The following is a 12,503-nucleotide window of genomic DNA, read 5'->3' on the forward strand; positions in this document are numbered from 1 at the left end:
CCACTCACGATATTCTCCCCGCTCCCGCAGTTGACAAAAGACGGAATATTTAACACTGACTTCTAAAAGCAGTTTCATGTTTTCAGCGACTACACCATATCAACAACGGACTTGGAAACAAATCCAGGTTTTAGAGATGTTTTTCTGTTTAGTCACCCAGAAGCGGGTCCTCATCAGAACGTGACTGCTCTGGCACCTTGATCTTGGACTTCCAGGCTCCGGGAGAGTGCTCAATAAATGTCTGTTGTTTACCAGGCACCGGGTCTGGGTGTTCTGTTCAGCAGCCCCAGGGGACTCCAACAAAGGGGTGGGGCGGGGGTGGGGCAGGGGCACCACAGGCCCCTGGGAAGCCCAGGAGCTGAAGGAGGTCCAGCGGAGCCCCAGCTACCTGCAGGGGCGGGCTTGCTTGCATCCCGTTTTAAATGTAGTTAGGGAGCTTGCTCCTTACAGAAAGTCTTTCTGGAAGGACAATATTTACACCCTGAGACATCCAGACCCACACATTTTATTTTATGCTGTCTTAAAGTAGACGAACACCACCCCTGGGGACATCTGCAGCTTCATTTCCTTCCTGGACGTGCTGTCTAAGCCCCGTGAGACGGTGCGTGCATTTATTTGTCCCCCCGCACCGGGGCTCTTTCCGGGGGGCAGGTCATCACTCCCACCCCTACGTCACTTCCCAGTCTGGCCGGCACATGAACAGATGCACGAAATACCCAGATGGGCCCTTCTTTGCACATCACTTACTCGAATGTTTTAGAGGTTGGATTCGGACTCATTCTGGGGAAAACCCAAATATTGCCACTTCACATCCTCAGTGTGTGTGTGTGTATTTTTTAAACCCAGAAGTACACGCAAGAACGGCTAACGAGAGAAAATCCAGCCTTATCCCTGTTAATCTGCATGACTAAAGGAAGCCAGGTGGTCGGCGGCCCCCACAGCCACACGATTTTACTCAACAATAGTGAGTTGTGTGTAAATCAGTTTCCATGGTTTGTTCATCTCGGCCGCTTTGCAGGTGGCCGAGGAGACACAGCTTGTCACTGCGTGTTAAGGACCCAGCGATGTCACATCCCCTGCCCCCCCCAACATGTAACAGACTAGTGTTCCATAAATATGAGGATCTTGGTCTAGGAGGGGAGTTCATCCTGACAGGTGAAGGGACAATGATGGTCCTGACTTTACTATTTTGTTTGCTTTCTTTTCTGTTTCAACTACCCTTTGTTTTTCCTGCAAGAAACATTTCCCTCAAGTGCATGCAAGACACTGACCAATTCCTTTCTGATCTGAGTTCAGCGGAGCCCAAAGAATACGCTCTGAGAAGTAAGTAGGTTCTCCGTTCCGTGGGGGAGCGCGGGGCAGGCTGAGGTTCGTGCTGGGGCGTTCTAGAAAAACTCTTGAGAATTAAAAGCACAGAACCAAATGGGGAACATGAGACGAGCCTCAATTTACAAACTGCACCAGGAATCAAGGCGGGAGGAGGGATTTTTCTCCCAGAAGGCAATAGAGGAAGTGGTAGCAATTCAAGACAGAAGGAATCTCATGAAGACCAGCCTCCCAGTAAGATAAAAAGGTTTATAAAGTATATGATGCTGTTATTGTCATCGAGGCTGATAACGTTTCACTGCTGTATGAGAGAGCTTACTTTATTTCTTTTTGTAGACATTTAGTTTTGAGGATGAATTGTTCAGGGAACGAGTCTTGCCCTTTATGTGTCTGATAGTGAATTCTGAGGCATGTGTTGGTGCGTAGACTGGCTCATGCTGGAAGAAGTTCAAGGTCACCAGACCTCTTCGAGTGTGATAAGGATGGATGTCAGGCTGCCGTATTTATTTATTTTTGTAGTTTCCCCCAATTTTTTTTAAGAATTTATTTATTTATTTTTAGAGAGGGAAGGGAGGGAGAAAGAGAGAGAGAGAGAGAAACATCAATGTGCGGTTGCTGGGGGCTGTGGCCCACAACCCAGCCACGTGCCCTGACTGGGAATTGAACCTGCAATGCTTTGGTTCGCAGTCCGCGCTTAATCCACGGAGCTATGCCAGCCAGGGCTCCAAAATTATTTTCTTAGCTAAAGGGACCGGTACCTTCCTGCCAGAAGGGGGCAGGATTCAGACTCGGGGGCAGGTGACTTCCGTGGGTGAGTGAGTCATCGTCGATGGAAACCACTAACAAGGAAAAATGTAACAACTCGCTCTTTCCAAAGCCATAAAATCAATCATCGCAATTGCCATTTCCATTTTGGACACCTTTATTTTGTATTGGAAAACACCCAGTAGCCTCAATATACGTCATGCAGATAGATAAAAGTGCGGGTTTAATACTGGTTGGGAGCCAGTGCTGTTCAACTCTGGATTAGATGTCCTCAAATTTAATGAGATGGTGGGGAAAGGTAAATCCAACTGCTTCGTTAGCCATTTTCAAGTCTCCTGCTGGAACCGATTTTGTTTTGCTGCAACACTTGATGATATTTACAGGGAACATTCTGACACAGCCAGGCCCAATGAGCTGGCCAAGGGAATCCAGAAGGTACAGTGACCGGCTCAGACTCGCAGTGGGGAGGAGGGGGCCTGCGGTGCCATCCTCAGCCACAGCTTTACGTGTTAGCACTTTATGTGCCTTAGAAGTTCCTCTAGCCGTGTTCTACCTGTAGAAGCCTGCAAATTGAAAGTCTTTATTTTTTTAAAGTTCCTTGAGATGAATGGTCCAAGAAAGAACTGAGTGATTCACATAAACGGACCAGAGGACAATTGCTTAACTTAATAGATGGCTACTACTATCTCCAGCTCTTACACTGATTTTCATTCTAACACAGAAAACACTCGACTTCCTTGCTTTGACATTTTGCCTGATTTCTGAGCCCGATGCGTGGTTCTGACCTTTGTTCTCAGCACGGTTTTCCCGTGGATGGAAAAATAATGAGTCAGTCTTTAGAGAGTACTTTCTCATGACGGGTACCGTTCCCCGGGCGGGAGTTTTCTCATTTGGGTCCAACCCCCACCCCCGCGGGGAGGGTGTTTTTGTCATCTCTGTTTTATAAATGAGAACGCCGAGCCACGGACATGTAAAGGATTTCGCCTGAAATAAGTGGCAGGCCTGGAGCCCAGGTCATCTGTCCCCGAGCCTGGACTTTCCGTCACTGCCTGAGATGAGCAACGGGAGAAACAAGTGAGAAACAGCAGCCACACAAGGAACGAGGCAGAGCTACGTGTATCAGTATGGAGGGAATACACAGAAAGAACACCAAGAAAAAACGTTGTAGCAGAATGCGTACAATACCTCGGTTTTCAGAAATGCAAATGAAGAAGCTCTCCTGCTTAGGGAAACGAGTGTGAACTACTGATGGGAGGATGCCTGGGAATGAGCTCCGCCCAGTGCAGCTGGAGGTTGCCTTGGAGCAGGCGGTGCATGTGGGGGGCGGGGGGTGGGGAAGTCAGCTGGGGACTCATCCAGTTTCAGAGGATGGACTGAATTTTATTTTATTTCTTCACCCTCACCCAAGGACATTTTTTTTTCATTGCTCTTAGAGAAAGGGGAAGGGCGAGAGAGAGACATCGATGTGAGAGAGAAGCATCAATCGGTTGTCTCCCATGTGGGCCTGGGCTGGGGATCGAACCCATGATCCTTCGGTTATGGGATGGCGCTCCAACCAACCAAGCCACACCGGCTAGGGCTCCAGCTTTATATTTTAAGCATAGATGTCTCTTATTTTTTAAAAAAGATTTTATTTATTTATTTTTAGAGAGGGAAGGGAGGGAGAAAGAGAGAGAGAGAAACATCAATGTGCGGTTGCTGGGGGCTGTGGCCTGCAACCCAGGCATGTGCCCTGACTGAGAATCGAACCTATGACACTACTTATTTTTTTTTCTTTGTGCCTTGTTCATCTGTTAAATATTGCATACTGTGTTGAACCTCCATCCCCAGTCCAAAGCATGCAGACGATGAGAAGCAGGATCTCTAGTAGTGTGTGGGGCCCTGAGCACGAAGGTGGAAAGAGAGGGTGGACAGAATGCAGGCGGAGGTGTTTGGCCTCGCAGGAGGGAACTGCAGTTGGTGTTCCCTGACTTCAGCCCCCCAGGACTCACCTCTCTCCGTGAACGGGCCACACTCTCCGTGAGCACGGCTGCCTTGCGCCAGGCCCCGGGCCTCGGCTCTGCTGCCTCACACGCCGACCACAGCCCTGTAAGGAGACCCACTGGGACAGTGCTGTGGGTGGAACTGGGGCCTCTAGATAGATACGGGGGAACCCCAGTCCTGGTACTAATGGGTGTGGCCTATTTTGGAGACAGGGTCTTTGCAGACCTAGTCGAATTAAGAGAAGGTCAGACTGGATTAAGGAGTGCCCTAATCCAATGACTGGTGTCTCTGTAAGAGAGACACTCAGACACACAAGAATGCCACGTAATGACCGAGGCCGAGACTGGAGCGATGTGTCTCTAAGTCAGGGAAAGCCCAGGAGTGCCGGGGATCACCAGCCCCAGCAGAAGTCACGCGTGGGCGTGGAACAGAGTTTCCCGCGGAGCCTCCAGAAGGAGCCGATCCTGGCGGCCCCTTGAGTTCGGACTTCTGGTCTCCAGAACTGTGGGGCGAGAGACTTCTGTTTTTCTGAGCCACCCTGCGTGTGAAGGTTTGTGAAGACAGCCCTAGGAGACCAACACAGAGCGCTACGGCATCTCAGACACAGACGAACACAGCGTGCGTTTATGATCTGCGTTGATAACAACAACAAAAAAAAACAAAGCAGTCTCAGGTCCGGGAACTCCTTTCTCCTGAGATGGACCACATGTCTCCACAGCCATTCCTTCAAGTCCAGCCAGACCCGTTTGTGACACTGTCTGCAGCAGGGCCCTTGCAGGCGAAGCTGTCTTTTGTGGAATTAACACTGCGCTCGCCATACTGGGGCCCTCGTGGTTTCGTGTGATTTCTGCCGTTTCCTGCACTTTATTCCTCAGGGACGAATGCGGGGGAGGCGGGGCCTCTGGCTCCCAAGCAGCCTGCAGGGCTGTTCATTTCCTGTTTCCTCAAATCTCGTAACATCCCTGACATCTTCCCAGGCAGCTGCTTTCATTCTGCAATTTTCTTTCTTTCTTTTTTTTTTTAAAGATTTTATTTATTTATTTATTTGTAGAGAGAGGGGAAAGGAGGGAGAAAGAGAGGGAGAGAAACATCAATGTGTGGTTGCCCCTTGCACGGCCCCTACTGGGGACCTGGTCCACAACCCAGGCATGTGTCCCACCTGGGAATTGAACCAGTGACCTTTTGGTTCGCTGGCCGACACTCAGTCCATTGAGCCACACCAGCCAGGGCTCACTGCAAAATTTTCTTAACCTTTCAGGTCCCTTCTCCCCGATCCTACTCCCTTGGGTGCCATCGTTTAGCTTCTGGAAAGATTATTTCATGTCTCTGGTGGGGGTGTCTCCTCTTCCGTCCCAGAAGCCCAGTCCTGGGGTGGGTAACCCTGTAGTGGGAGGCAGTCATAGGGAGCCTCTCACGGGGCTGGCTGGCCACTGGCCCCAGCTGAGCCCTTGTCCTCCTCCAGTCATCAGTGCAGGACTCTTTAATGATACTTGATTTGCCTTCTCAGAAGTTGCCTATTTTTTCATCAGCTGTCATCCTGGCCAGCCCCGCCAGGTGCTGGAGTTGGGGACAGACAATGGCTGAAACCAAGGGACTCTTGTCCCAGAGAAAGGGGGACACAGCAGGCCCCACTGGAATTTCTGGGCTAACCAGAATTCTGATGTCCTTGCTGCAGCAGGCTGAAACAAGCACCCCCCACCCCGCCAAAAAAGATATCCCCTTTCTAGTTCCTGGGACCTATGACTGCTGCCTTGTATGGAAACCAGGCCTTTACAGATGTGATGCAGCTGAAGAATTTGAGGTGGGGACTATACCTTGGATCACCCAGCTAGGCCCTAAAGGCAGTCACATATATTCTTCCAAGAGGGAGGTGGCAGAGACTTGAGACACAGAGGACAAGGGGATGGGACTGGAGAAGCAGAGGCTGGAGGAATGTGGCCACAAGCCCAGGGCGCCGGCAGCCACCGGGAGCTGGAAGAGGCAAAGGGTGGATTCACCCCCCGGGAGCCAAGGGAAGTGTATCCCGGCTGGCAGCCTGATTCCAGTCCAATGATGCTGGGTTTCCGTGGTTTAAAGCCACCGAGTTGCTGGACAGTTGTCACAGCAGTCACAGAAAACAAATACGCACCCTGTCCTTGTTCTGCAAGCCCGGGATGAAGGGCTGACCAGACCTGAGGGGCACCCCCAGGAGGTGTGTGCAAAGAGCCTGCTTCAGGAGGTGGCAAATCAAGTCGATGGCGCATTCTGCTTGTTTTCTTACCAGCAAGGAGACCTCTGGCAACAGAGGGGCAGCGTTTTGTGTATATGTGTATATGTGTGTGTGTGTGTGTGTGTGTGTGTGTATCCTCTGTATCATCAACTACTGGGCAAAAACGACTCAATTTTCATTTTTAAAACTCTCCAGTATAACACAGTGATCTGTGTGTTTGCTGTTAGTGCTGAAGATAACCGTCACATTCAGGATCTGTGTGTAGCTTGGCCTTGTAGAAGCTCTTGCAGCCTTAAACTTCACGGTACTTGTGCGTCCATATTTCAACAGTCAAGACCACTCATGGGCCAAGGTCTTGTTTTCCTCCATTCAAACCCAGAAATTAATCAACTGTGTATTTTAATACCCGTATATCATTGCCATCATGAGGGAAAGAAAACGTGTCTGCCAATTAGCCCAGCAGAAATGAAACAAGTTGTTTTTAATCTTTTCATAATGAAAACTTGGGACAGCTGCCCTGCGATTGGAAGGAGCAGGTGGGACTAATCATGAGTGTATCCTGCCCCTCCCTCCAGGGCAGTCACAGTGGATTTTGATTTGGACGGTGCCCACAGCCAGGCATCGCAGGTCCTTGACAGAAACTAATTAAGGATAAGGCAGGAAAAGGGCAACCTGTCCACTTGCGTCTTTAATCAGAAAGGAAGCTAATGTAATTGAAAAGTTGCATAGCATACAAAATATCCATAAATGCAATCCAAGAAAACCAGTTCGCAAAGCAAAACACCAGCTGGCCAGAAAACTGGAATTTAATCTCCTCAAGTGAGAATTGAGTGTCCCTCTGTATTCACCCTTCAGTTTTACTTGTCAGGGTGAAGACAAGCTCACCATTGGCCCCTCTCTCGTTTTTATCTCCTTCAACTCTGAGAGTTCCAGACCTTTCAGTTCCAGGCTGCAGAGCTGGGGTGCTCAGCCAGTGATGGGGAAGGGAATTTGCAAGTCATTTAGTCTATTTATAACAAGTTCACCCAGCTTTCAAAATTGTCGTTTTTCTTGTCATGGGGAAGACCTCAGCCTACAGTCAAGGCATTGGATTTTGGGCATTGGAACTTAACTTTTTTCGAAGTTGAGTTCAATTCAGCAAATGGTTATTGAGCTCTTCCGAGATACCCATGAGCGAAGAGACACGGCCGCTCTGTCACACGGCAGACAGACTGGTGAGCAATAACATGCCTCACGGGGCGATACGCTGAGCAAGGGTCTGGAATGCTTCCTGGGGAAGCGCATCCTTTGGCCCCGAGTCACAGGATGAGTCAGCATTTTCCGGGCAGGCGGGAAGGAGGGACGTTCCAGGCAGGAGGACAGACAGACAAGTGAGGGTCCAGTGTGTCCTGTACAAGGAGCAGGGGAAACGGGTGTGGGGGTGGGAAGGTGAGACTGGAGAACAGGTCTGGCCATGAAGGGCCTATGAAACGATGCTCAGGAGTCTGGCATTAACCCACAAGATCACAGCAGCGGAGCCTGGCTGCGCATAGGGTCACCGGGGACATTGTGAAAAACAATTCACGCCCAAGCCCCTCCCCGACCAACTCGGTCACCTTTCGTGAGGGTGGGGCCTGGGCATTCAGATGTTTAAAATGTGCCCCAGGTGATTCTCATGTGTGCCCAGGGTAGAGAATCAGCTCTAGGCAAGAGGTCTGCAAAGGTTTCCCAAGAGACCAGAGAGTAAACATCTTTGCTTTTGGGGGGCCACACAACCCCTGTTGAAACCCCTCGGTCCCTTACAGGTGCACCCCGTTTTATTGTTCTTGGCTTTGTGGTGCTGCACAGATGTCGCAGCTTTTACACCTTGCTGGCCAGCCCTTCCACGGCCGAAAGACTGTGACTCGCTTTACGGCCACATTGGCTTTATTTGGTGGCCGAGAACGGACTTGTGGCATCTCTGAGCTCCGCCCGGGTTGGGAATGCAGCAAGGACAGGGTGTCAGTGAGAGAGACGGCCGTGTCCCAGCTGTGTGCACGTCCCGTTGTCGGTTAGAGTAGTCCCTCCTCATCCTCCGTTCCGCTCTCCGAGGTCTCAGGCACCTGCGGTCAACCTCGGTTACAGAATATTAAGTGGAAAACTCACAGGCTTTACCTTTCGGGCCATTTTGCGTCACGTGGTGGAATCTCTTAAGATCCTGCTCCATCCCACCCAGAAGGAGACTCATCCCTCTGTCCCGGCGGCGTCTCCGCGCTGCACACTGTGGACACGCCCGCCCCTTAGTCGCTTACTCGGTTCACCGGGTTATCAGATCGACTCCTGTGGTGTCTCGGGGCTCGAGTTCAAGTGGCCCTCATCTGACTTAATGAGGCTTCAAAGCGCGAGAGTAGGGATGCTGGCGGTGCGGGTATGCCAGAGAGAAGCCAAGAAGTGCTTCCTTCAGTGGAAAAGAGAGAACAGGACAGCCAGGTATTTTGAGTGACCACATTCACATACCTTGTGCTGCAGTATATTGTTATAACTGTTCTATTCCTTCGTTATGAGTTAATGCTCTTAACCTCTTGCTGTACTTAATTGATAAATTAAACTTGATCATATATGTGCATGTATGGGAAAAAAAACATAGTGCTGTAGATAGGGTTTGGCACTGTCTCCAGTTTAAGGAATCCATTGGGAGTGGGAGAGTCTTGTAATATATCCCCCTACGGATAAGGGGGGGGCTCCTCTATCACATTTACTAAATAATATATGAAGCTATTCTCACTGTAAAGGAATCAGAACAATAGAGGCAAAGCTCATCTTTTTGTTCCCTTATTCATTTCTCCGTCCCCTTCCTGCATAATGGCAGTTGTCAGTGGGTATGTCTATTTCTAGAACTTTCTGGAACTTTCTCCTTGAATTTTTGTACACATCTAGCCACTAGAAGATATTATTTTGTTTTGTAAAATTGAAAAATATATTTATTGTTCTTAAACTTTTTTTGTACATAATAATATTTCTTGGAGCACTAATTGCCGACATGAAACTGTTTTTGTCCCGTAAAATGGAGTTTTCACGTGATTCAACCTGAGAGTCTGTTTCCAGTTTTTTGCCTCAACACGCATCACTGCTGCAAGCACCTTGCAGTGTGCACACGTGTGTTCCCCAGGGCAGGTTCTGAGGGGTTGCGTGGCTGGTCCCTGGGAATAGCAGCTTCAGCAAGAAGCGGAGTTTGTCCGCCAACTACGGGCAGCTCGAGGGTGGAGACGAGGACCAGGGACCTGAGAGGCTGAGGACAGTCGGTCCAGGCAGTCCCCGGGGTGGGGGCTGTCCTGCAGCCTCTCGGGGGACCACCGTCGGGGGAACGAAGGCCAGGCTGTGCTTTGGGCTCTGACGCACTCACGCCACACTCGTCCTGGGAGAGGGTTGGTGACCTGTCACAGTGAGGGGAGGGCAGGGTGGGAGCAGCCTCCAGAAACCAGCCTGGAGAGGCCACGTCAGCTTCTGTGACAACAGGGCAAAAAAAGAAGAAAAAAAAAAGGAGTGTAGGGATCAGAGAGGCAGAAATAAGTGCAGCACTAATAAGAAAGTTCAGCAAATTTGCCAGATACCAGAACAAATTACAAAAATCAATAGTGTTTTTCCACACCAGCAACAATCGGTTGGCAAATATAATTAAAAATAAAACACCAAGGAAAATAGCCAACTATTCACTATCTATGAATTGTCGTGTAACCTGTTTTGAGATTACCAAGGGAAAATGGAATATTATAAATAAGGACACAAAAGATTTGAGTAAACTGCGTGATATCCAGTGTGGCTCAAAACAAAAACGATGTCAATCCCCGGCCATATAATTTATACATGTGAAGCAATATCAGTCAATATTCTAGCTGGATGTTTGGAGGAGCTCAACAGAATTTTTCTGAAATTTTTGCAAATGTTCTGAATGTGAATTTTCTGAAATTCGTGTGAATGATTTAATGGTGCACAACTAGCCAGCTCACCTGCAGGGGGAGCACAGGCAGAAGGCAGAGCACTCAGAGCCCCCTACCGGTCCGGTCCGCGGTAGTAAAGCCACGTGGTGTTGGTAGTGGAGCCAGGACTGGCTTCTTCCCGGACCTGTGGCCTTTGCAGCCCCGTGGCACGCACACTTTAAAGGGCCCCAAGCCTGCGTGCAGTGTGATTTGCTAGCCCCGTCTTGAAACTCTTAATAACTTTAAAACCAAAGGCCCTGCATTTTTGTTTGGCACCAGCCCTGTGAGTTATGCGGGCAGTCTTGACTGGAACAAAGGTTGTTCAAAGACTAGACCAAAAATGCAAGCTCAGAAGAATGGATTTCTGTCCAAGGAAGGATGCCACAGGTAAAGAACTGCCAGATAAGGGACTGAGAGTAAATATTCCCAATGACTCAGGTAGACAAGGACCAATACACTGAATAAGCAGCCCTTGCAAATCAAAAAGAGAAGAACCATTAAAAAGTGGGCAAAGGATACAAAGTGACATTTTACAGAAGAGAAAACTTGAATGGCTAACTGACAAAGATATCATGGCTTGATTGGAATTAGGGAAATGAAAATTAAAACAACAATTGGATATTCTTTTATACCCACTGACTGTCAAAAAATGAGAAAGCTAGACCACACAAACAGGAGATAGGAGCCTGCATCCTATGGGCAGTCCTTCTGGGTGCAGTCCGGTGGGGTCTACCCAGTGTTTGCGTCCCTTGTGACCCAGGCCGCACCTGTGTCTGACACCTGGGGACACACAGCTGAGTCTAAGATGGTGACGAATGATTACACAGCAGTTAGAATCCCCGGGCCCGAGGAGCACAGCAGCACCATCAGCAGCACGAATGTAGCACTGAACGGCACAGGTAGACGCAGGGGAGCTGAGGCACAAACTCACGCACGTACATGAAACATGCACCACAACGGGAACACCTGCAAGTGAGAGGCTGCACGTCGAGCAGCAGGGGAGCATGCACCACTGTTCTCCCCCAGCACGGAGAGGGGCCGGGGCCGGGGCCGGGGCTGCAGAGTGCAGGCCCGGAGAGTGGCATCAGGAAGTGGCATGTCTGTCTCTCTTTCGATTATTTAACTTTGATAGGTTTCAATGGTGGAACCCATAAATTCGCTGGAAAGTGACACAAGAAAGCTAACTTTGCCCACTTCTTTTGCTCTGAACGCCAGTGTACGACTCCATCGGGAAACTTGGGAGCAATGTCCTCGGGGGGAACGTGGACAGGCTGGGATCTTACAGCGAGTGTCTCTCCACCCGAGTGCCCTCGGGGGCCTTCCGGGGGCGGTACTGCAAGCTTCGCATGCAGCAGGTGAGCCTGGGGGGCCTTCGGTTGCTCCTGAGGGACAACCAAACCTCATGATAGGGAACCCATCAGGGCTCCACCGATTGCTTTTCTTGATTAAAAACAATACTATTAAGATGTCTTGCAAAATGTTAAAACTAAGCTTTAAACAGTGGCAGAAATTTGCTTGCGTGTTCTGAGCATGGGACATTATGGGAGGCGATGGAAATTCACAAACCACATAAGGCCTTCAGATGTTCCTTCTGTGGTATTACACGGGGCGAGACCTCTAAAGGACCTTTGTGGGGAATCCAAAGTCAAGTCCCAGCCAATGTCCTTGGGCATTAACTTCTGACTTACCATCAGGTTTTGGAATATCAAAGGGAGGGTGCACTTCCTGTTACCCATAATCCTGTCCCAGACACAGAGCTGCAGGACAGGAAGTCGAGGTTATCCCAGCAGATGGGCTGGGGCTTTTATGACTACATCACTCAATCAGTTGTCTGAAGCCACAGGGCTCACTATCTTCAAAGCACGTTACTTCTTTCACTGCCAGCGGGGCGGGGGGAGGGGGGGGAGGGACTAGTAAAAGCACAGCCTCCTGTTAAATATAAAGATAGATTTTGTGCATGTCACGACATTGCTGGTTGGCTAATCACAATCGTATAAGATAATAAAAAACCCAAGCGCTCTGATAGTAATAACACAAAATGGTCTAACGAAGGAAGGTTACCACCCAGCTGCATTTGTCCCTCAGAGAGCTTTGAGGATCACTTCAGGGTATAAAATCGGTGTGCACAAATGTCACATTCTATTTGCAAAGCAGATTAATGGTCTTTCTATCAGAGCAAAAGGTCAGGCCTACACACGTCTTGCTTTACTGGGACAGGCACGCTAATATTGCTTTGATTTATTAGTAAAATCTTTCCTTGATACTTTTTGCCCTGCTAGGAAGAA

General features: G+C 49.4%; 1 protein-coding gene across 1 annotated transcript in view; it reads left to right on the plus strand.

The window, feature by feature from the left end:
- Positions 1 to 1,166: 1,166 nt before the first annotated feature.
- The window catches only part of LOC123825984 (O-acyltransferase like protein-like), a 43,326-nt gene continuing 31,989 nt past the window's right edge, over positions 1,167 to 12,503 (plus strand). Inside the window, exons 1-2 of the mRNA XM_045849641.1 lie at positions 1,167 to 1,323; positions 11,434 to 11,573. Coding sequence (XP_045705597.1) covers positions 1,167 to 1,323; positions 11,434 to 11,573 — 297 coding nt within the window. The remainder of the gene's footprint in view (positions 1,324 to 11,433; positions 11,574 to 12,503) is intronic.

Source organism: Phyllostomus hastatus, unplaced genomic scaffold (assembly GCF_019186645.2).
Source record: "Phyllostomus hastatus isolate PE091 unplaced genomic scaffold, TTU_PhHast_1.1 phas_contig_80, whole genome shotgun sequence".
Taxonomy (NCBI): Eukaryota; Metazoa; Chordata; class Mammalia; order Chiroptera; family Phyllostomidae; genus Phyllostomus; species Phyllostomus hastatus.